This window comes from Mustela erminea, chromosome 17 (assembly GCF_009829155.1).
Source record: "Mustela erminea isolate mMusErm1 chromosome 17, mMusErm1.Pri, whole genome shotgun sequence".
Taxonomy (NCBI): domain Eukaryota; kingdom Metazoa; phylum Chordata; class Mammalia; order Carnivora; family Mustelidae; genus Mustela; species Mustela erminea.
Window position 1 is genome coordinate 17,624,172 of NC_045630.1, and position 24,450 is coordinate 17,648,621.

Consider the following 24,450-nt stretch of genomic DNA (forward strand, 5'->3'; position numbering starts at 1 on the left):
AGTATTTTATTAATTTATGTGACACAGAGAGAGATCACAATAGGCAGAGAGGCAGGCAGGCAGAGAGCCTGACTCGGGGCTTGATCCCAGGACCCTGAGATCATGACCTGAGCCAAAGGCAGAGGCTTTAACCCACTGAGCCACCCAGGCACCCTGGGTTTTACATTCTTAAATTGTTATGGAAAAAGTCAAAAGATGGATGATATTTCAGGAACTGGAGATTATATGAAATTCATATCCATACTCCTTTCTGATCCCAGTGTATCCTGCATACGCTTCTTTCATGGCTCCTAAAAAGATTTATAGCATTTGTATATTCCTGATACATCACAGTCTCTGCTAAATACCAAGTAAGTCTTTTAAGACTATTCAAGCATCAATACCTAGGAAGGCTTGCTGTGTTTTAAGCAACGTGTGAGGCATAGGCGTGTATCTCTGGACAACAGCTTTCTTATTTCCCATCCTTAACGCCTGGATCTCTACAACGCAGTGGGTACACAAGAAATGTTGTTGAACAAATAAGCGAGAGGACAGGGACCAAGGGGCGTGAACAGCTGCAGGCCATCACACAGGAAGCCTTGCAGTGAGCTCTAGGACACCTCACCGGTTCCCTTGATGGCTCCTTTTGTGGAGCAAGAGACAGGGCCAGGGGAGGCTAGAAGGGAAGGCTGGTGTCAGGCCTTCACTTTGAGAATGTTGTCACTGTTGTGGCCCCTCTGCTACAAATCAGTTAGATTAACTGAACAGATAATAAAGTGACTTTTTATGGAGTTCTTTGCCAATAGAAAGTGGCCCTGAAGAGTGACGTACTGAGGCTCACACAAGGAAGTGTGTGGAAATTAGAATGGAAACAGCAAGGTCAGCAGTCCTTTTGTTAGGAGCTGTGGCCCCACAGACTTCTGAATTCTTCATTTGCCTTGAAGCCTGTTTTCCTGCATAGGTTTCCCCTAACTCCTCTTCTCCCCCTTGCCTTCCAGATGCTCAACCTGTTCGTGGCCGTCATCATGGACAACTTTGAGTACCTGACTCGGGACTCCTCCATCTTAGGGCCTCACCACTTGGACGAGTTTGTCCGCGTCTGGGCAGAATATGACAGAGCTGCATGGTGCGTAGGCCTCTCGGCCATCCCGGTGGGGCCCGTATCCAGGGCCTCTGGAATTCCCAAGGAAGGGGTTGGAATCAGATGCCTGCCTGTTACAGAAGGAGAGGAAACTCCTCTCAGTCATGGCCTGTAGGACAGGCCAGACCTCAGATTGGCTCTGATATTAAGCCAGTCATCAAGACCATAGCTTCTTTATCTTCCTTCCCCCTCCCATTCCTTCTGTGACAGGCTTTTCTTTTCTTCGCCAATCTCATCACACAATCTGTACCTCAGAATCGTTGGTTTCAGTCACCAGAGGGGCTTTCTGTAACCTTGTTCTTTTCCCCTGCCAATGGTTAGTGGACTCAATTTTTGAGTCCCTGGAGCAGGGAGGGTGGTGGGTTGATGATGGTTTTCTGGGCTACTTGAACATCTGGCCATCACGGAGAGTGACAATAGCATTTTGTCTCTCTCATCCCTCTAAAAAGATACTGTTTGAGATGACTCTGAAATTATGTTAAGAACCGAGCAAGTCATTCTTCCAACTGATCCCTTAAACACTTGAAGATTTTTGTTGCATAGAATTGAATTACATGGCAGGAATTTGCGTGAATAACCTCCCCAGATTTCTTTCACTGTCTAGTATTTCTCCTGTGATATGCCTTCTGAGCTTTTGAGTAGGGTTTGGTAAGCTACAGCCTCAGGGATAAACTTGGTCCACTGCCTGTTTTTGTAAATAAAGCTTTATTAGAACATAGCCACACCCATTCATTCATGCATTGTCTGTGGCAGCTTTCACACTATGAGGCTGAGTTGTGTAAAAGACAGTGTGACCCTCAAAATCAAAAATACTACCTGACCCTTTATAGAAAAAAAAAAATGTTGATCCCTACTTTATTGCACAAAGGCAGCATTTTGACCTCTCAAGCTGAGGACAGGGTGACTGCTCTGGTAGCAATTACTCCACAGGAACTTTTCTGTCCTGTGTCATTTTAGCTTTAAGATCTTATCTCACCAATCTACCCATTCTGGTCCACTTCTAAAAATACTAGGAAAGGCCATCCTTCACAGGAACGGCCCACGTTGCTTCCACCTGGAGCCCCTTCATAATCTGAGACTCTTCCTAAAATCTACCCTCCTGCAAGGCTCTTGAACTTGGGTCAAGTGTTGGAAGAGTGAATCAGAATTTCTCTTCCCCTCAGTAATTATTAGTGACTTAGGGCACAGAGTTCTCCAAATCCATTCCTATTACAATGGCTGAGCAATGGCGTTTACTTGCTAGGTCTACTTTCTGGTAGATAGGCTGCTCAGAAAGCCATGGGTGGTATGTTAGAGGCAATGTAGGCAGGGGCTACATGGAACTGGCCCTGTGGCCTTGGACAAGTCATGTAACTACACTAAGCCTCCTCATCTGTAAAATGGTGATAATGACGCCCTGCCTACCTCGAAGAGTGGCCGTGTGGATTATGTTAGATCATGTTTGTAACAACTGATAATAACCATATGGGAAAGCAACCAGAAATTACGGAACATTGGTTTGAATGTGGATGGCCATGAGATGGGGAGCCTGAGAAGGCACGTCTTCTTTCCTGAGAGAGGAGAACTGCTAGTCGAAGAGTTCATTGCTCACCTAGCTCATGTTATCTTGGGACCCAAAGCCTTGTGAATTAAACATGCTCTTCCCCACTCATTCCAGCTGCTGGGAAGAAAGAATTCCAAGAGAACTAAAAAAAAATTTAAAAAAAAATAAAATCACGAGACTTAGATCTAAGAGCTATGAGAGAGCAAAAATAGAAAGGAGAACCCCTTCTGCTTTGAAATTGACAGCATAGCAGGCTGGTTGGTTCACTGGCCATCTCCTTGAGTTTAAGGGTGGGGGGCGGAGAACTAACAGAGCTAACGTGAGCCAATGTCTTGGCCAACTGAGACGGGACACGGGGAAAACCAGCTTATAGGCAGGATAAACCCACCCACATCCCAGTCTCAAGAAACAAAGCAAATGGTTAACTGAACTTCGTCTCAAGGATCAAGAGACTTGAAGTACCAATGAGCTGCTATTAAGAACAAGAGGAGGAATGAACAGCAACATCAAGAAAAGACTAGAAAGAGTAAAGCTGGGACAGAGCCTCCCATGGCTGCTGGCAAGGACGGGATGCTCAGAGGTAGACATGTGGGTTCATAGTTTCAGGTAGAAACCATGTTCCATCCCAGGAGGTAGCTTCCTTGTCTTGTCTCTGTCAGAGCGGATGATTTAGCCACTGAAAATGAATCCACTGTTGATTCTGTCCTTCCTGCACAAAGCCAGGACTCCCTAGCAGACCCGTGATAGAAGGGTGGTAAGACAGGTCATGTTGTTCCTGGAATTCTGGCTGGATCCAGCCAGGCTGCCTGCTTGTGGGCTGGCTGGCAGCAGCAGAGCGGGAGGGAGGATGTCCACGGCCCCCTCCCAGGCTGCTCTCTGAGCACAGATCCAGGCAGGCGCCCACTGAGGAGAGCAGAGCTTGCCCCGGCTGAACTCGGGAATAATCTGCCACCACGCGAAGCAAAGCCCTTTGCAAATTTCCCTTGTGCTCACTGTGCTCCCTGCTAATTAGCCTAATGGGGAATTGGTCTCTCTCCGTCTGCAGAGAGATGCCGACTTCCCACTGCCCCTGACAAGTGGGTCTGAGTAACCGACTGTAATCAATGTCTGTGAAAAGCACACAGTTGGGGAGTCCACTTCCCGGCAGCCTGGCATCTGCTCTTGATGGCTGTCAGAGGCCTTTGTGAACCATCAAGCTGTGTTCTTCAAGGCCTGGCTCGAGCTTCCGTCCGTTTCCTGCATCTGGCTAAGCATGGGCCAGATAGGTGTCTCGGAGGGGCTCTTGGCCATTCGGCAGGCCCTTTGGGCACTGGATGGGCTCTGATTTCCTTAGAAAATCGGGGGCAGTGCAGTTCAGCAAGATGATGGTTCTCTGATGCTTACTGCTCTCAGTCTGTCCTGGTCTGGCTCGTGCCGGGTCCCAGGAAAGAAGAAAACAGCTGTTCTTCCTCTTCCAGCCATCATGGTCATGGCTACACTGTCATGTCTTTCCCGCCCTTTGCTGAGTGTCCTCTATTAACCCGCCTGTGCTTCCTTTGCAGCGGCAGGATCCCGTATAAGGATATGTACAAATTAGTGCGGGTGATCTCGCCGCCTCTGGGCCTGGGAGAGAACTGCCCCTACAGGGTGGCTTGCAAGGTTTGCCTCCCAGTCCCCAGCCGTGACCGGCGGTGGGGTGCACCTCGAACCCTTCTCTCCGTCTGCTCCACCCCACTGCGCCACATGAGGGAATCTTCATGTTGCTTTCCTTTGAGTTTAAAGAGGTCCAAACCCTCCCAGAACCAGCAGCTGTTACACAAGGAAGAAGGGCACATTGTGGGGTGGGGGGAGGTAGAAGGACTTCATACAGAATGCTTATTTGACCTCTCTCACTGTTCAGCACATGCACAACTCAGTCACGTGTGTACGCACACACAACCACACACACACACACACACACACACACACACACACACACTCTGTCTCTCTCCCCACTCCACCTGAATCTGGAGATGTCAGCAGAGGGACCTCTCCGTCCTCCAGAGAATGCAGACATCTTCACTGGTTTCCCTTCACTGGAGAACAGAGAGCCTCCTTTTGGTAAAAGTAGCGTCCTCCTCCCCTGTGGAAAGTAGCCTGGCGTGGTCCTAGTCATCCCTCCCTCCGCGTGCCCTCCAGCTCCTGGATAGTTTGGCCAGAAAGGGTTGTAAGAGCTCGAGAGTAGAAAGGAGGAGTGAGAAACCAAGAGGATTGAGAGCTGAAGGGGAGTGGGAAGAGGGGGGCGCCTCGGTGGCGTGTGGAAGAATGCGGCAGCTCAGGGGGTCTGGGAAGGTGTCTGTAGGTGACAGAGGGCTCCTGAGCGGATGCCTTGCCTTAGCATCCTCCACGGACTGCTAAGGGGACCAAGGGGCCTGTCCTAACTGCCACATCATTGCTTGCTTGTGAGACCAAGGACGTTGTTCAGGAGCACACAGGGCCCCCTCTGCAAGTCTGCCTGCCCCAGGGAACTCGAACAGGAGTGGCTCTGCCAGGCCGCCGTCCAAGGCCAAGGCCACTAGAGAAGGAAGCCTCTCCTGGCACTGCCGGCAGGAAGGGGGTGCTCTCTGGGCATAGCACGGTCCCACAGCTGGCGGAAGACGTAGTAGGGCCAGGACGAGGCCAGCGTGGGCAACGGGAAGGAGCTGGCTTGAGGGTGGCGACACACTGACTCCCGTCCCCAGCAGGCCAAACAGCTGCCTCCGCTGAGACTCTTTAAACCGCACCCCAGTGAAACCTGCAGCCGCATGTGGGGAGAGCCGGGAGGGCGGCATGGCATGCAAGATGCTCTTTCTCCTCCTGGTTTGGTTTCTCCTGTCCCCAGCATGCCATCGGCCCGGGGCATGCTGGGAGGAGGGAGCGCTCTCCCCCGCAAAGCCAGGTGGAAGCAACGGGGCCGATGCGAAAGGGCAGCCCACCACTTCCAGTGCAAGTTGCCACCTCCCGCTGCACACACACCGCAGAGAGGGATACACGATGTTCCACCTGTGGGTCGAGGGGAGGAGAAGGGCCTGCCTTCCGGGTCGGGGACCCCATCGCCACTGGGGCCAGGAGTCCTAACCCGTGGCTGGAGCACCGTCTATCCGTTTTATACCGCTCACACACAGCCCTGGGAATTGCACACAGGCTTGTGTTGAATGGGGGATGGGTAGCGTGAACAGCCAAGTAGGGTCCTGGTCATCCAGGAGGAGAAAAACAGAGCCAGAGGGACCAAAAGGTTGCCACCAACGTTCCCGGGTCTGTGTGGGGCGTGATATAAATCCGCACCAGGACAGAGTCACACGTATGATTTGCCTTGATTAACAGGTTTCCTGTTCTTTTTCTGTTTGTCCATTTTGTTTTGTTTCTCTTCTCCTGTTTTCTGTATTATTTTGTTTGTTTTGTTTTGGCTCTCTGGGAATGCCTGTTCTCCTCTCCTCCCCGTCTGCATCCTTCTCCCCACTTCCTGTTCCTTTCCCTGTCACCCTTCCTGCCCCGCCGACCCCCACCCCCCACTTCCCACCCCTCCATGAGCAGTGGCCGCATCCATTACACTGAGATGTATGAAATGCTGACTCTCATGTCACCACCGCTAGGCCTCGGCAAGAGATGTCCCTCCAAAGTGGCATATAAGGTAGACCACCCCTTCCTTTGTTCTGGGCTAGAGACCAACAGGAAATGGGGCCCCGCTGTGGGGAGGCCAGAACACGGGGAGGACGCCGGGCTGGAGTGGTGGAGGAGGGAACCGAGGGGAAAAGAAACCATGAGATGGAAGGGCAAGGAAGGTTCCTGGAAGTACAGAGTCCTAGAACACTACAAAGCACGGTTGGCAAGACTCTGCACCTTGGGGCGTGGTATGGGTGAGTCTGCGTTTCTCCAAGCGTGTGGCTTCTTGTGGGCAGATTACCGGGAAGGAAGTGTTAAGTAGCGTGTTCCCTCAGAGGAGGCTGAGCGGTGGCCGGCAAGATAGCATATATGGGCAAGAAGGAAGCCTATAGCAAAACTCCTATCAGAGCCTATATATAAAACAAAATCTTCAATTAGATAAGCTAAGAAAATAAATACAGAAATTTGTCTAAACGTGGTTCAAGAATTTTTTAGGAGAGGGGTAAACTCTTAACAAATTTCTTCTCCTTTGACGTGGGAAGGAACCATGGCATGGTTCCTTCTAGGTATCAAAAAAAGGGGAGAACATACCTCCGTGACACACACGGAAGGATCCAGCTCCCTTCCCCTACTGGCCCAGCTGCTGGGCTCTCTTGTCAGTACAAGGGGAAAGGTGACAATGGGCACAAGTTGCCCTCCACATTAGACTTGCATTCTTGGCATGACTGATGATGGGGCCTGGCCCTGGAGTCACGGGAGGATTCCCCATAGCCTGCTCAGAGCAGCATTGTATATGGGAAGTCACCTGCTCTCAGGGTACTCAGAGCTTTGGGGTCTGCTTTTCTTCTCCACCTGTTAGTAATAGTTACTGTATGGTGTTTAGACTGACCCAGCACTCTGGAGCTCCTTCATCTAGGAATGCACCCCAGCAGTGTTGCCACTTGTCTAGAAGCTTAAGGAAGTGGGAGAGAGATGGCACTCAGATACAAACAAGAAACTGACTTTACACTCTAAGACACCGTGTCTGTGGAATCACATTAGGCGAGATGTTCCAATGGAGCATTAAAGATCCTGCCTTGGGAAGAGACACGTCCCTCCCTGCTAGGCTGGTGGTTCTGCCAGAGGACCTTCTGCTGCTTCTACCTCCAAGTTGTACGGCTCCAGAGAGCATCTCCTTGGAACAGGGCCCTTTAGGGTCCAGGACATGGCTCTTCATGCACAGCTCACAGGCTGGCATCCTTTTTGCTCATGATGGCCACATCCAAAAGGACCAGGTGGTGGGATGTGGTATTAAGTTCTTTGAATTTCTGGGATGAAGCTTGGTGGGAGAGGGGGTGTGGGGCCTGGAGGAAAAGTCAAAGGATTCCAAAAGCAAGATACTCTCTGGAAAGTGGATTTGGCCATTTCAATTTGATCCCTTCCTTCGGGCGAGGGGAACAAGGCCTGCCCACTCTGCTCCTGCCTTGGTCACCCTTCTCTCATTCTCTCTCCTCCGCGCTGCCCAGCCTTCTTCCCCAGACCCTGTTTGCACTCTCCCCCTTCTCTATCCTGTTCCACCTCATCCTTTGGATAAGTTGGACTTATGCATGTTTAGTCATGTGCTGGCAAATTTCACCTTTTAAAGACTCAAAAAGGGGGCATCAGGATGCATCTTTCAAGTCAGATAAGCAGAGCGAAATCTCCCCCATCACTGTCTTTCCATGTGAGTTTTGGGGGTGTCTGGGGGACAAAGGGGAACGGCAGCCTCGAATCTGGGAATGGAGTCACCTCCTAGAGCGGACTCTCTTCTCCGAGCCACTTCTCTGAGAAATCACTTTCCGTCCCTACTAAAGACATTCTTAGGACCGTAGAGGAGTCCTGAAGAATGACTTTTGGGAATTTGGTGATATTCCTAGGAAAAAAACTGACTTACTACACAGTCGTGAATGCGCCTGAAGTGAGAAGCAGGGAGAGGAGGTAGGATCAGGGACAGGGAATCCTTGCCCTTCTTTTTTGTCTCTGCATTTGACCCCTGACTTTTCTTCACTTCTCACCAAGGTTTCTTTTGGTATTTTTTTTTTTCTTCCTGCTGTTTTGTTTCCTCTCTTTCGCACAGAGATTGGTCCTGATGAATATGCCAGTGGCTGAGGACATGACGGTCCACTTCACCTCCACACTGATGGCTCTGATCCGGACAGCTCTGGACATCAAGATCGCCAAAGGTGAGCCGGGGAGGGAAAACGGGATTCTGGAACGACTCACCCAAGGGGGGCACAAGATGGAGATGTTTGAACTCGGATCCATCTGACAATGCTGTGATGTGGAAATCAGCTCTATAGGGTCCTAGTTTCACCTCTGACTTGGTGACTATAATGTTTGTCTTCTCTTCCTGGAAAAATGAATGGTTTGATCATCTCTAAGGCTCCTTTCAGCTTTACCAGCCTGCAGTCTTCCGGGTCTGGTACATAGTAGGCATTTTAGAAGTCTTTGCTCATTGAGCAGAAGACTTTTGATTCTGTCCTTTCTTCCTTATTGGTATCTCTGATGCCCTGAAAGGTTCGCAGCTGGAGTTGTAGAGGGCAGCACTTTGCTCCTCTCCATGTCTCTTGCAGTGACTGAGGAGAGAGAACAGGCTTACTACTTCCAGATGGCCCTCCAGCCTTCCTGCTCTCGCCTGATCCAAAACTCAGGTCACTCAGACCAGGGAGTCAGAGTCGCTGGGAGAATTGATGTACATCTCATGAGGCAGGGGAGTCTCTTTATGGCTCTTTTCATTTTTTCCTCTGATGTATTAAGCACTTGGGAGGTGTTTCAAATGAATAAGGAAGCTGCTCTTGGTCTCGGGGCCTCAGATCTCTGTCGCAGGATATCCCTGAGTCACTAAAAAGGAGAGCCAAATTGTGTTCTGCTTCTTCAGCAGAAAGACCTGGTGTTATAAGATCCACAGTCACTCAGTGCCAGAACTTCCAGTGACCATATGAGGGGCCCTGCTGATTCAGCTCCTGCCCCGACCTACTCCCTCAGTCCTTGGTATTTGCGTGTCTGTCCTATTTATTAAAATTTATCTTCTAGGTGGTGCAGACAGACAGCAGCTAGACTCGGAGCTACAAAAGGAGACCCTGGCCATCTGGCCCCACCTGTCCCAGAAGATGCTAGATCTGCTTGTGCCCATGCCCAAAGGTGCAGGGTCTCCTCCTGGGTTGCATTGTCTCTGTGGGAACAGGAAGTGACCAAAGAGATAAGCAAAGGGTGCTCTTTTATCCTTAGGAATCCCAGATCCCTCACTTCTTAATCCCTTCTGCATGCACTGAAAACATTTTTTCAAGACAGGTCACTGTAGTTGTGGGTGAAACTTCTTGGGCACAGAGCTCTCCTGGTACATGATAGGGTTCAGCAAACCTTCACGTAGTTGGGAATGAGGGTGCTGTGACTTAGAGATGGGAATCTAGACCAGTGGAGGTGACACTTTACTCTTATCTTACTCTTTCTCATCAATATCCTCATCGTCCGCGGCAGCGGAAGTTCCCCGAGGGCAGATCTGGGACCTCGTCACTCTGTATCCCCAGGGTCGGGCACACGTGGCGCTCTCCATGAATGTGGACTATAGATGGGTGGCGGAGGGAGCAAACCTGCTGCAGAGAGCAGGGAAGCTTGCGCGTGGTCCTCACTCTCTGCCACCTGTCTTCTCCCTGTTCCCTTCCATGCCACCTTTGTGGTTCTAGCCTCGGACCTGACTGTGGGCAAAATCTATGCCGCAATGATGATCATGGACTACTACAAGCAGAGTAAGGTGAAGAAGCAGAGGCAGCAGCTGGAAGAGCAGGTGAGGGTCACTGACAGTGGCCGTGGTGGGGGCACCAGGAGGAGTTACTAGAGGGCCCCTCTAGGGGCAAGCCTGCACCTCCCTGGGGCACAGTGCCCTACAAGTGCTCGGAAGCAGAGGCTAGTGTGCGGGGTCCAGGAACTTTCTAGTGCTGGGGATTAGAAACCCAGATCAGAGAATCAGGCATGATCCTGTCTTACCCAAGTAAATGGGATCCCCAGTCCCCTGCTGGTAGACCCCGTCATCACATGAGTCCTTTTTCCTCCTTCCTGCTTTTAACACAGAAAAATGCACCCATGTTCCAGCGCATGGAGCCCTCATCTCTGCCTCAGGAGATCATTGCTAATGCCAAAGCCCTGCCCTATCTCCAGCAAGACCCTGTTTCAGGCCTGTGAGTATAACCAAGGGCTCCCCAGCTGTCCTTCCTGCTTCTGGCACCAGCACCATGGTGCAGGCCCAGAAGTGCCCAGGAAATCATAGTCTGAGCCGAGTGATCCTTTCTCTGAGCATGAGAAAACCATATTTTTTATTTTAAAATGGCTATTGAGCAGGGGTAATAGCATGTTCAGTTCTGGGGCCAGCTCGAGGGAGAGCACTGTGAATGGACAAAAGAAGAAGGGCTTGTGTTAGTGCATTCACTCCTCAGATAAGAAACTGGGGACTAAGTAAGTTCCCCACATCCATGTGGCTAGTGAAGCTGAACTGGAAGTTAAGTTTGTTCTTCCTAACTCCAGAATATTCCCACTGCGCTGTTATCTGTAATGAAGAAAAGGAATCTTAGAGCAGGCAAAACAAAACAAAAACAAAAACAAAACAAAAAAACCTCAGTTAAGGAATTTGCCAACTCTTCTGAGTTGTAAACCTTAGTCTCCTCTTTGGTCATTGGTCATACATGATTCCTATAGCAGCCATACCTCATTGTAACCTAAACCTTCTGTACATCAGCAGGTTTGTCCAAGTACCCAAAGGGCAGAAATCTCTCTACCCCAGGCAAGTGAGTTTTTGTGGTTGGGATTAACCCAATCCTCATCCCCATGGAACCAATAATCACTAAATACTCAACCTCAGCAGTTATCAGGGGAATGAAATCAGGGCTGGGGGATGAGACCTCTTGTCAGAATGCCATTTGGAGTTTCTCGCACCATGAATTCCTTTCAGCCTGTGGTGCTGGACACCTGTTTTTGAAAAGCATTCATTTCAGAGGTCACAATCCAGCACATTTGCAAGAGAAGCAAAGGACCAACATAATGACCAAGGCTATTGTTCATTTTTACAGATTATCTGATGTGATATAGTAGCAAGGTATGGATTCTCCTGTCTGTAGAAAACCAGGAGATGTGTGTCTGGGGTCTGTGCAGGAAGGGGGCATGGCTGGAGCACTGGAAACTTCTCAGGGGAAGTACAGTGTTTTTCAAGGGCCTTGGTTTAGAAAGAGAGGACACGCCTCCACCTGGATCTCTCGCACCCCAACAATTTGACATATTATCTCACATCAAAGCATCAGTCCAACTCCTCCCTGTGTTAATTGATTCATGTACTTCTTGATTTGACCAATATTTATTACATTCCCTAAGAAGAGCTGTCTCAGGCACTGGGGAGTTAGCTGTCAACATGATCAAAGCCCCCATGGAGACAAATCTTGAGAAAGAAATTAAACACAGGAGGAAGGTTACAATGCAGAAAGGGTAGCCTCATGTGATACCACGGAAAGGAAGCAACACAGCGGTTCTGGGATGTAGGGAGGCCTCCCTGTGCAAATAACATTTAAGTGAGACTCAAAGGCGTAGTCTTCAAGAGGGGCAAAAGGGGGGGAAGCCCCAGGAAACTGAAAGTCATCAGGAGGGCTGGAGCACAGAGAGCTGGGGTGATAAGCTCCATCCAGGCCAGCACGGGAAGCATAACAGGATACAGGAGTGAGGGTTTATCTGAGGATCATGGAGTTTTACTCATCAGTGTGACATGATCAGACTTGGGCTTTTCAATGATTCTTGAAACCAGTGTGGATGTGGATGAGAGGGGGGCAGTTTGAAAGACAGAATTGCTTTTAGTATGAGACTGCAATTATGTGAATTATTAATGACTGTGGCTTGGACTAACAGGATGGAGATGGGGAGAGATGCTCAGACTTGAAATATTATCAGTGGGGAGACTGGATGGGATGTAGTAATTGATTTGCCTCAGGGAGTGAAGGGGGGGGGAAGATGACCCACAAGTTTCCAGCACAAGTCTTTTTGGTTTTTTTCAAGATTTTATTTATTTATTTAACAGATTGAGAGAGAGAGAGAAAGAGAGAGATCACAAGCAGGCAGAGAGGCAGGCAGGGAGAGAGAGGGGGAAGCAGGCTCCCTACTGAGCAGAGAGCCTGATGTGGGGCTCGATCCCAGGACCCTGGGATCATGACCTGAGCTGCAGGCAGAGGCTTAACCTACTGATCCACCCAGGCGCCCCCCAGCACTTTCTTTTGGTGGATGTTGGCACATTTCCCGAGAGGGGGCAACGGTGGAGCATCCGGCCGGGTCCTCAGGACCTTCTGCCTTCGCTGAGCTTACACCTGGTGGAAAGCCAGTCCCGAAATGGAGTTATTGGAAAGAAGAAAAGCGATTTTTGGTGATTTGTCCTAGGAAGAAAAGCGTGTGGCATAATCTGAGTCCACCTCTGTTCTGGTGGGGGGTGGGGGAGCTTGGGGGGAGGGTGGAGGGAGATATCAGAGAGCATTTCCTGAACAAAGTGAATTTTGAAGGATGAATTCAAACTAACATGAAAAAAGTTTGCAGAGGGCAGGGGAGTTGGAGAGAAGCATTCTGCCCTCTGGGAACAGCTCGTATTGACATCTTGAGGCAGAGAGAAGCCAGGCGGGCTCATTCAGTGAACTAACAGAGTCCAGTGTGTCTGAAATTCAGGTGCAGGAGGTAAAGGGCACGAGAAAGCAGAGCAGGAACTAGATCAGGAGAGGCCGAGTTCCAGACTTGATCCTAACAGAATCCAGACGCGGTTTTTCCAAGGAGGAAGTCACTCTCGCTTCAAGTTATTCAACTCTCGGAGGTTGTTTGGCCATCCCAAGGGTCCTCAGTCCCTATTGGGGATTCTTTGGTTACTGAGAGAGCAGTGTCCATCTTGCTCCCAGTGGTCCTCAGGAGAAGGCACACTGAGGAAGAGAACTGGCATGAAAGCAGGTCATTTAAATATCAGGTCGCTCTGTAGCAGTTGTGAAAATTCAGCAAACGTCCTCCTGGCAGCAAGGGGACAGGTGGGGTGACTCTCTTCTGCTCTTCAGATCTCTCCCTGTGATCCCAGTCAAGGTAAGATTGTGCCTATGGATTATTTGTAAGTAAATCTGTTCATGCCTCAGATTTTCTAGCGGATGCATTCATGAGTACAGGACTCTCAGCTACGAACTGTCCCTCCTTGGAGCACGAGATGGTGCCCCAACCCTCCCTTCCAGCTCCACCATCACTGAGAGCTCTGGCCCTGTCCACAGCCACTGTCCCTCTGCTCACCCTCAGGAAGCTTACTCTGCATTCCTGAGTAGGTCAGAGGGCACCTCTTAATGTGCTAATAGCCCTGAAGGGCGGCGATAGGCATCATCTCAGGAGAGAGTGGCTACCTCTTTTTCTCCTAACCAGCCCCATGGATTCCATTGGCTAAGAGCATCCGCAAGTACCCAACAGTGGTTTAAACTGGATAGCTCACCGTAGCTTTCATTCAGAGGCCTCTTACCTTATCACCATTTAAGTATCTTCCTCCATAACAATCAAACCAGAAGTGACCAGCTCCTCCCCACCACCTCTGAGCTCATTCCTCCCAGTTCCTAAACCAACAGACATGGTGTCTGGCACCGAGTTGTCCTTCAAGAGATGTTCATGGCATTGAATTGTTTAGTTTGGCCAAAGATGTTGGCACAATAAAACCATATTTCTACTGAGACGAGGAAATTTTTTAAAAGACCATGACTGCTTAATATTTAAACAAACTGTTCACTGTTTAAACTACAGTATATTTTTTTTTCTGCTGAAGCGAGAAACTGAGCAGAAACAGGTTTGTCATCAAGCCTTGGTCTTCCATATGGCTGAGTGTGACAAATAATGTCGTTTGTCACAGATAGGCTAGTCACCAGCAGAATGATGAATGGTTCCAAATGCAGGTTGAAAACAGTGCTTCTCCTTTCCAATGCCCCCACCCCCCCTTTTTTTTTTAACATTTTTATTCTAAGGTCCAGCCCCCTGTCAGTCGCCAGCCTCACACCCAGCCGATATGGACGGGTGTTGCCCTTGCCGGAAAGGAAGTCCTGTCTAGGGTGGGAATGAGTAGTGGTTGCTATGACAGGACTTTTCCTTTCTCTCATGTACACGTTACTTCTTACTTTGCCGTTGCTTTTCAGGAGTGGCCGTAGTGGATACCCTTCGATGAGTCCGCTCTCCCCTCAGGAAATATTCCAGTTGGCTTGTATGGACCCGGCCGATGACGGACAGTTCCAGGAACAGCAGTCTCTGGTGAATGAATGAGTTACATGACCTCAAAATTAGTTCCTTAGTTTCCTGATTTCTCCCACTCTCATTTCCAAATCTTATTTCATAGCTATGGTTTATCAGGAAAACCCTTTCCAATTGTCCTGCCAGTCAGTTACCTGCTGTCTCTCCTTTCGTGGCTAAATTTCTCATGTTCTCTGCAGCTTTTAACAGTCCCAGAGGCCCCCCCTGCTGCAGGAACTTAGATCGCTTCAGGCCAAAACTTCTTAATGTATGCCTATAAGCAGCAAAAGTAGAAGCAGGAGTCACAAAATCTTGCCTTTGGTGTGGAGCCTTAGGATGAGCCATCAGAATGAGTGGTATCCACTGGGCAGCTTCGTGTACCCACGTATATTTCTGGGAAGACAGGAGTGCCCTATGGTGGCCCTCTGGCCATGCCCACCTCCTAGGTAACTCAGGGGAGCGTATGTGTCTGTGATGAGCTGTCAGCCAAGAGTTACGAAGAACCTCTTATCTCTTTTCTATGTGACCCTTTTGGTCACAATTCTGTAGATCAAGTACATATTAAGAGGTTCTTAAAATCCCTCTCCTGAGCCTGGAGTTTTTGATTAGCATAAATGGTAAGATTCCTGAGAAACCTGCTGAATCAAGTTTAAGCTTGGGGAGGGGCGGGGCACATTGACCTTTAGCTTTCGCTAATACAAAGCTTAAATAGCTTTGTGTTTTGATTCCCAACGATAATAGACTTTACCGTTATCCTTAGTTCAGGAGTCCTGAGATCAGGGTCACTCCTGAACTTACCGTGAAAGCCTGGAAAGAAAAAGAAAAAACTCAACATTTGCGAAAGTCCATATGGACAGCTTATCCTGAGCTCCGTGTCATTGGATTATAATTCATCTGGGTTGTTCTTTTTTCTTTCTGCTTCTCTCCTGACCCCTCCACTGCTACTGTGCACCCCAGATCCACCCTGGATGGATGATGTGGGTGGAGTGTGGGGCTGGCCTGTTTATGCAGTGCATGTCTGATGGTATAGGTACCCTGAGAGGGGAGCAAAACCCTCGGGTAGATCAAATGGGTGATTCGGTCTCCTGTGACTACAGAGACGTAATTCTGTGTAGATGTTTGGGAGATGGCTAGACCAAACCGTCCCAGTGTGTGGGTACCTTGGGCATTCTTGGTAAGGTGGGCAGGAATCCTTGGACTAATTTCCTGCCTTCATTAAGGAGGGACTTAGCACCATGGACTAATTGGTACAGATCATTTGGTTCTTAAAAGTGCCTCTCAGCATTTTACAGCTTGTCTGCCTGATGATGCGTCTGGCTGGGAAAAATCTCAATAATGTGTCCTTTCTTTCACAGGGAGGCTTTATTACATCGTTTTATTTCTGGGGGTTCCCCAGGGCTGAGCCGTAGTGCCAGGACTTTTTGGATCTGTGTTCATCTCATTGTCAGTACTGGTGTCTGTAATTCAGGTGTCAGCCCGTGCCACACGCTCACCACTGTGTACTCCTGCCCATCCCTTGGGGCCCCCCTGCTCCACATCCTGAGGCGTGGCCGTGATTCGTGCGTGTGTCTTATCCCACCTCTCACACCCCACACACTGCAGTGTTGTTGCCACGTCTGTTTGAAGTCAGACCTGTGTGCTTTATAAAGCGTGTACAGCAGATACTACAATTTCCTCAAGCGTGCTTATCATGTCCAAGGAGGGCAGTCCTCCCCTTCACACCAGAAACCACCCGGCCAAATGGTCTTGGAGGCTGAACAGGGTCTCAGGTACCCTTCCCTTCAGCAGGGCCCTATTTAAACAACTAGGTTTTGAGGGTGTCATTCTCTAAATATAAAATAGATTTTTTTTTTCTGGTAAAATCTCCAGATGTCCAGGATATTTCTAGGTCTCTTTGGTGGCCCATGTAAACATTTCTAAGGCAACTCTACCCTTTAGGCAGGGACAGTAGCTATCTGCATGGATCACATATGTTTGCCAAACTAACAATCTTTAACCAGGAAAATCCCCTAAAAGAGCTGACCCCTTAGAAAGTTCCAATCCAGCCTTCTAGAGTGGCATAGCCCAGAATAACAACCACTACCCATATGTGACCATTGAGCAGTTGGAAAATACAGGTCCTGTCAAAGACGTGGTTGTGTCAAAAAGAACATGAAATATCCCAAGCTTTAGATTGATTACATGTTGACATAAGAATATTTGGATATATTGGGCTAAATAAAATATTAAATTTAATGATTTTTTAAACTTTTTAAAATGTAGACACTAGGAAATCTAAAATTACAGAGCACTTTGCATACTTTTTTTATTAGACTGTACTAGTCAAGAGCATTCCTGACAAATGGGCATCTATCACATTTTTTGAATGGTTTCAATCAGAAAGAAAGTTCTCAGCTAATTAAATCATGGGTCTTAAGGTTTGAGATGACATATTTGACAACAGAAATTGGTGACTTTTCCTTAGAATAGTGATTTCTTTGCTTCTTCCAATTAAAAGAATAAGCCTAACAAATACTGTCAACTTTCAGAGAGTAAACGTCACATATCTAAGAAGTATTATGGCTGATAATGTTTTACAAAGCTATAAAATCTGAAGCACTGCTTAGTGGTAAGATAAGAGGATACTTGTCTAGAAAAGGTAATCTTTACCTTTCAGTCCCCAGTAGAGCTCTGTTTGGGATATCTGGTATACCACATGTGCACACAAAAATGCACACATATATACCCAGCCAACTGAGACTTTAAAGATGCACGTCTCTCTTCCAAAAGCCATTCTTGTTATGGAGGAGGCAGAATCATCCGCTGGAGGTGAGAAGCAATGAGATGGAACCAAGTCCCACAAGCTTGGCTGTGTGTTTATTTCCAGGAGCCAGAGGTTAGTGAATTAAAAAGCGTGCAGTCCTCTAACCATGGCATCTACCTTCCTTCGGACACCCAGGAGCATACGGGATCTGGGAGGGCATCCTCTATGCCACGCCTGACTGTGGATCCCCAGGTAAAAAGCTATCACCACCTACCATGTGTAGTGGCATCCTGGACTGTATTGAAGTGGTGGGTTATGAAAAATCATCTGATATTTTCAGGTGAGCCCTCAGCTAGTCCCCATCCTTTCCGTATAAGCAAAATCTGGCTCGTGGGCCTTCTGTTTAGAGCCCGTCCCTCTGCGATGTGTTTTTAGTGAAGTCCTAACCACAAAAGTCTAGCCAGCAAAACGGTGTGATTCCTTCCGGATGGGCTCAACATTCTCAACAAGACTCAACCAGCCATGCAAGAAATATTTTCCAGGATTTTCCCTGTGGTTTCTGCCTCCCCTTTCCACCTTTCTCGGCTTCTCCAGCACATATGCAATTACGTACACACAGCTCTGTGTCAGGACCGTCTGTCCTAACCAGTGCAGGCCACGCCTCATTTCTTTGTCTGTTTTCCTGGCTTCTTTTTTCTGTCTGTCTGTCTTACATCAAGTTTTGACAGAGACAGGAAGTTTTTGTGGATCTGTTTTAACATCTGTGGCAAATCAAAACGCCAGCGTTTAAGGTGGGGCTGGGGAGCAGAAGGGATGGATGGTAGACAGCAATGCATTCTGAGATGCCTCCCAGCTGCATGCTCTCCTGAGCTCCTGGGCTACCTGGCGCAGTCTTCCCTGTTGAGAGCAACAGACTTCGTGATCAGTGGTGCAGACTTCGTGATCAGTTCCCTCACATATTTCAAAGTGGCTCAAGGTTCACTGCAGGTCCTGGCTGGGTCACTATGGTAGAAGACTCTAGCGGAAGCTTGCACTGTACACTTAGCTGCTTGCTTTCCTGAGCGTGAAAAAAAGGCCCTGGAGAAGTCCAGTTAACATAGCATAGGACACTTGCCACCAGCTAAGGTCTGAGCAAAAGGGGTTCAAGGAAGGTTACAGTCTGCAATCTTCAACAATCTCTATCTCACTTCTTCCTTACTTTTAGACATTTTCCATAATTAATCCGATTTTATGTTCCTCCGGGGGCTCCTGTTTCCAGGTGGTGACAGATCCCAGCTCCATGAGACGCTCATTTTCTACGATTCGGGATAAGCGTTCAAACTCCTCATGGCTGGAGGAATTCTCCATGGAGAGAAGCAGTGAAAACACCTACAAGTCGCGTCGTCGGAGTTACCACTCCTCGCTGAGGCTGTCAGCTCATCGCCTGAATTCTGACTCAGGTGAGGGGGTCTTCCCTGTTCACCTCTTTTCTGGTTCTTGCGCTGATGAGCAATTCTAACACAAACTGAAAATCACTGGAACAGCATTCAGATAAGAGTGCAGGTTGAGGAGAGCAGGGGAAGAAAGAACACTCGGGGCGCCTGGGTGGCTCAGTGGGCTAAAGCCTCTGCCTTCGGCTCACGTCATGATCTCAGAGTCCTGGGATCGAGCCCCATATCAGGCTCTCTGCTCAGCAGGGAGCCTGCCTCTCTGCCTACTTGTGATCTCTGTCTGTCGAATAAATAAAATCTTTAAAAAAAAAAACAAAAAAAAAACTTGTCATCGGAAAGCATTCCCTATCTAACTTATCCTAGAACAGAGTCTTGTATATTCATCATAAAGGCTGAAATTTCTTTCTTTCAGAGTAGGACTATAGAAATCATTAAAATGTATAGAACTGTTGAATCAATTCTGTGGTACATCTGATACCAATATAACCTTGTATTTTAATTATACTTCAATGATTTAAAAAACAGATTTTTCAAATGACCTGCAAAAGCACTGCGGTTCCTTAGGGAGTTTCTTTTTTCTTTTTTTTTAAAGATCTTATTTGACAGAGAGATAGCGCAAGTAGGCCGAGTGGTGGGTTGAGGGAGAAGGCGGCCCTCCCGGGATCATGATGTGAGCCGAAGGCAGCTGCTTAACCAGCTTAGCCCCCCAGGTGCCCTGCCTTAGGGGGTTCTCTAAAACATTCCTGGCAAGGGCTGGGCTCTTACTGCTAACTCTGCTTCAACCCCAATAGTGCTACCTGGGATTTTTTTTTTTAGGTTTTTGAGTTTTGTTTTGTTTTAAGAAAAAGGGTCATCCTAATAGGATCTGAAGCATTCTTACGATTTTCTAATGGTTTCTATTTTACTAGTTGAGGAAACCGATCAAAAAGCAGTGACATGCCTATAACACAGGGATACATATATATGCAATACATGGCAGAAATGGGACCAGACATCCTCAGTGGGACTGAACCGTTTGACCTCCATCCCTTTACTGATGCCATCTTCCTTCCCCCTCCCCCAAAAGTTACACACACATGTTTAGGACATAGAGAATGGGCCATCTTGTTGGCAAAGATTCTATCTTGATTGTGTCTAGCATAAACAGAAGCAGAAGAGAACCAGTGCATCCTTTGGCGTATATACCTTTCCAATGGCAACTTGCAAACTTTCCTCTTCACCAAAGGGAATGACCTGTTGACATGCCCGGAGAAGCTAGAATTCCTCAGCGGCCCAGTCTGACCCAGGCCACGTGACATCTCTTCATGTTCAGAGGCCAGTATGGGTAGAGTTGTGATCAGGGGCTTTTGTCCTCTCTCCCAGGCCACAAGTCTGACACCCACCGCTCAGGGGGCAGAGAGCGGGGACGGTCGAAAGAGCGAAAGCATCTTCTCTCTCCCGATGTCTCCCGCTGTAACTCAGAGGAACGAGGGACCCAGGCCGACTGGGAGTCCCCAGAGCGCCAGCAGTCCAGGTCTCCCAGTGAGGGCAGGTCACAGACCCCCAACAGACCGGTGAGTATGGACAGGAAGTGGAGGCCCTGTAGAAGGACAGGGAGGGGTGGTCTGTTAACATTAAGTACAAAATGTGGGCATCCGGCACCCACACAGACCTTGGTTTCATGGGAAAATATACCCATTGTGCATGGAAAGTAGCTGCTTCCTGCTTGTAAACTCACAGAGGATATGAATTCACAGGGAACCAGATAGTTCCTCCAAGAAAGACAATAGTATCTAGAGGTCATTCCGTCTCAGTCCTCAGAAACCAAAGTCACCAGTTCACCAATGCCTCAGCCAGATTTAGGAGAAAAGGATCACTTTTAGCCAGAAAAGTTTCTTTGACCAGTTGCGTGACCCTTAGCCCCAGTTCCAGTGGTGGTTCATCTCTCAGTGCAGGATTTATCATTTGGATCAGTTCAACCTCATTTACCTAGCTTCCAGCCAGCCCAGAAGAAGACCCCCTTGTCCTTCCAGCCCCTGCCTAAGAAATCACTACCAGAGCTATAGGAACATTGTCTCGGCTTGCCTTCCTCTTCCCTCCCCAGCCCGAACTCTCATCAAGGCTTGGGAGTCCCGCTGGGAGACCCCCTCACCAAGCAGTGAGCAGAGGGGAGGAGGGTCTACCACAGTAGACTTTAGAAGCAGTTGCGAAGTTTCTTCTAGAGCAGTGGCTTGCAAATTTTAGTGAACAGAATCACAAAAGCTTGTTTTAACTGCATATTCCCGACCTAGAGGGCTCTTCTTCAGTAGTGAGACCAGCTAGAAAGGGAAAAGCAGAAATCTGCGGTTGAAAGGATCCCTCCTTCCCCAGGAGCTTCTGAGTGGGTGGTTCCTAGGTCACACATACCTTGAGAAACACCTTCCGGAAAGTTCGGTTACCAGCGCTGGGCTCAGGGACCCTTGGGTCCAGGTAAGCAGGTCAAGTATGGCCTGAAGCAGCGACTGAGCATGTGGTTGGAGAAGCCGAGTTAACCTCTACCAGCCACTTAGGACATGAAGGCAAAGTGGAGACGAGGGAAGGTAGCTTTCATTCCCTCAGATCCACTTCCCAGGAAAGATTTCCCAGTCAGCAACCCCTTAGCATCCATTCACCTTCCGTGTAGCTGTCTTTCTCCGAAGTGGCAAGGCTTTCTTTCACTGTGCCCCTTGTTACGTACATAGAGCTTCCCGATCCTTGCTCCTGTAAGTGTTTGCTCCGAGGTCCCGCTGCGCCGGGGAGCATGTTAGATATGTAGGGTCTCTGGCCCCAGCCCAGACCTGCCAAGTCTGCCGCTGCAGCTGACGTTCACGTGTCCTGGTCTCCATCTCCTTCCATCCCTCCTTCCCAGGTGGAGGGGACCCCAGCTCACTCCTCCCTCTCCCAGGCTCCAAGGGTGCTCAGGCAGGAGGCTTAGGGCCCTTAAGAGGACCCCAGGTGGGGATCAGGCTGGACACCGTCTAACCTGCCATATTTGTTCCGCCTCGCAGGGCACAGGGTCCCTGAGTGAAAGCTCCATCCCCTCCATCTCTGACACCAGCACCCCAAGACGAAGTCGGCGGCAGCTCCCACCGGTCCCCCCCAAGCCTCGGCCCCTCCTCTCCTACAGCTCCCTTCTGCGCCACACCGGGAGCATCTCTCCGCCAGCGGACGGGAGCGAGGGCGGCTCCCCGCTGGCCTCGCAGGCGCTGGAGAGCACGGAGGCCAGCCTGGTGGAGTCTTCCAGCTGCCGGCACACCCCGCAGGGCCAGCACCCCTCCCCACAGCGCTACATCTCCGAGCCCTACCTGGCCCTGCACGAAGACTCCCACGCCTCGGACTGCGGCGAGGAGGAGACGCTCACCTTCGAAGCCGCCGTGGCCACCAGCCTGGGCCGCTCCAACACCATCGGCTCCGCCCCGCCACTGCGGCACAGCTGGCAGATGCCCAACGGGCACTATCGGCGGCGGCGGCGTGGGGGGCCCGGGCCGGGCGTCATGTGTGGGGCTGTCAGCGACCTCCTGAGTGACACGGAAGAAGACGACAAGTGCTAGAGGCTGCTCCCCCCTCCGATGCATGCTCTTCTCTCACCCGGAGAAAACCAAGACCGAGTTGGGAAGCCAGTGCTGCCCGGGGGGGAGGCAGAGGGAGGAGGAAGACAGAAGGACACCATGCATCATCAGCCAAGAAGAACAGAAGGGACAGAAGGAAAACCCGTGGGACCCACCAAATTGCTTTACTTCCCTGTGCAAGATGGGCCCTGCCCGAAGTTCTGCCTCACTGCTGGGGAAAGGAAATTCGAGAATGTGCTGGGGGGTCTTCCCGTGGCAGGAGGGACAAGAGGATGGCTTTGCTTCCCCTTGCCCCTTCCCACTTTGCTGTCAGCCTTGGAGGGATGGAGCCGGCCCGTGTCTACACCCATTGCCCTGAAAAGCCTGGAAAACTTCTGGCTCTTCGCTGGGGAGTCATGGAGACCCCAGGAGTGGGATCCCCTCCCTCAGCAGCTCCTGCTGCTTGGCCAGCACCACTGCCATGGGGGGCGACCACACTAGCATCTCACGCACTCCCACCTCGGGCTCGCTTCCGCCCGAGCGGCGCAGGCTAAGTTCCGGAGCAGTGGACGCCAAGGGTCGGAGGCTGGGAGGGAAAAGCTGACGTGGAAGAAGGGGTCAGGGTGCTGTGGCAGCAGCAGCAAGGGCTGGTCTGGGTGAGCAAAGCCATAGTCCAGCAGCCCAGACCCCGGGATCGAGGCTCAAAGAGATGGAGAGGAGGGCTGCTGGGAGGGACAGCGCGGTCTCTGAGGTCTGTAGGCTACTCAGTAGGTGCGGTGTTAGGACAGGCCGGGGAGGTCCCTCGGGCTTCGCTGAGGTGCCCGAGGCTCCAGGAAGGGGATATTTTAAAAGCATTTAACAACGCCTGTGGCCAGAACACCTGCCAGTGTGAGTGGAAGTCCAAGCTTTCTGCTGGAGCCCCGTGCTCTGCCAGGCCTTAGCCATGCCAGTGCTGGTCACAAGGGATCCTGTGACAAGGGGTGGGGGAAGTGCAGTGGGGGGCACTTAAGCAAGGCAGATGCTGTTTTCCAACCAGCAGAGAAGGATGTGGAACAGTCCTCAAGCTGTATCAGCACATAGGGCCGAATGTCAACCTAGACGCTGGTCCAGGAGGCAGCGGGCCTTTCTGCCAGGCAGCAAGGCCCCGAGCCAGAGGTCCAGCCTTCCCTGCCACCCCCCACCCCGAAAAGGCAGTACACATGCACCCAAGGTGGTCCTTACGTCACCTAGTAGAGACTTCTAGAGAGGAAAGGCAGGCACATCGAAATGTGAAACTTCCATGAGAAAGTCAGTCTGAGTGTGCAGAGGACCTCCTGGCAGGAGGGACCCCTCCGCAGCTAGTTTAAGTGAAGGTCAGTTCGTCCTGAGACTTTGAAGGTGGTGAGTCAATATACCTCAGCTGAGACCTGGGCTGCTCCTCCCAGCAACATAGACTCTGATGGGGCCTCATCACCCAATGTCCTGAGCCCGGGGTCCCCGTGGCGCTGAATATTTCCAGAGGCCCGGACTAGGCTTTTCCTCTTCCCAGAGTAAGAGCTGGGCAGAAGACAGCCCGAGGCCACTGTGTCATTCTTCACCCCCCAAACTCAGAAGCACGGAGAAAGAGCCTTTCTTGGCTAATCAGTCCTCGTCTTGTATAGATTGTCCATTTGGGGAGGCACACCACTCCCTCTATCGGGTGGAAAGGTACCAACCCCTCACCTTCGTTCCTGGGTCTCCTCCTGGGGCTGGAAGGACCCGCTGGAGAAAGATGCCAGGCAGGCCTTCCCCTTCACAGCCCGGAGCAGGCCCCAGCCTGGGCCTGAGATCACCATGACGAAACCCTCTCTCTGTTCTCTTCCAACCACGACAGACTTCTCCTCTGGGCAATGAGAGGGGAGTGGCTGTTATTTTTCTTAGAAGGAGCCTCTTTTTACTTCTGAAGTTTTGGGTTTGTTTTGGTCAAAAATAGAACTAAGGCATAGTTGCATCAACCCTGAAAAGCCAAATCTAACCGGGGGGCTGCAGAATCATTGCCCATGGCCCGGCCTTCTCTTCTAGAGATGGATGGAGGTTCGGGCCCCACAGGCAGCCCCACAGCAAACTGGTCTCTGGGCAGGAGATGACAGAGGCAGAACAGCAGCCTCCTCCTCTCAGACCTTCTATCCATTCACTGCCCTCTCCTGCTCACCATATGCCCGCGACTATGGGCCGGACCG

General features: G+C 50.1%; 1 protein-coding gene across 11 annotated transcripts in view; it reads left to right on the top strand.

The window, feature by feature from the left end:
- Positions 1-24,010, top strand: part of CACNA1E (calcium voltage-gated channel subunit alpha1 E) — a 492,344-nt gene extending 468,334 nt beyond the window's left edge. For 3 of the 11 annotated variants that reach the window (XM_032317765.1, XM_032317767.1, XM_032317769.1), the window contains 11 exons: positions 978-1,105; positions 6,195-6,291; positions 8,359-8,464; positions 9,315-9,422; positions 9,965-10,065; positions 10,350-10,456; positions 14,444-14,555; positions 17,401-17,529; positions 18,536-18,716; positions 20,070-20,260; positions 21,713-24,010. In XM_032317765.1, the coding sequence (XP_032173656.1) occupies positions 978-1,105; positions 6,195-6,291; positions 8,359-8,464; positions 9,315-9,422; positions 9,965-10,065; positions 10,350-10,456; positions 14,444-14,555; positions 17,401-17,529; positions 18,536-18,716; positions 20,070-20,260; positions 21,713-22,255 (1,803 nt within the window). In that variant the 3' untranslated portion in view covers positions 22,256-24,010. Of the gene's footprint in view, positions 1-977; positions 1,106-4,204; positions 4,302-6,194; positions 6,292-8,358; positions 8,465-9,314; positions 9,423-9,964; positions 10,066-10,349; positions 10,457-14,443; positions 14,556-17,400; positions 17,530-18,535; positions 18,717-20,069; positions 20,261-21,712 lie in introns of those variants that run through there. The other 8 variants (XM_032317766.1, XM_032317775.1, XM_032317768.1 and 5 more) reach the window with 5 other exon arrangements.
- Positions 24,011-24,450: the final 440 nt, after the last annotated feature.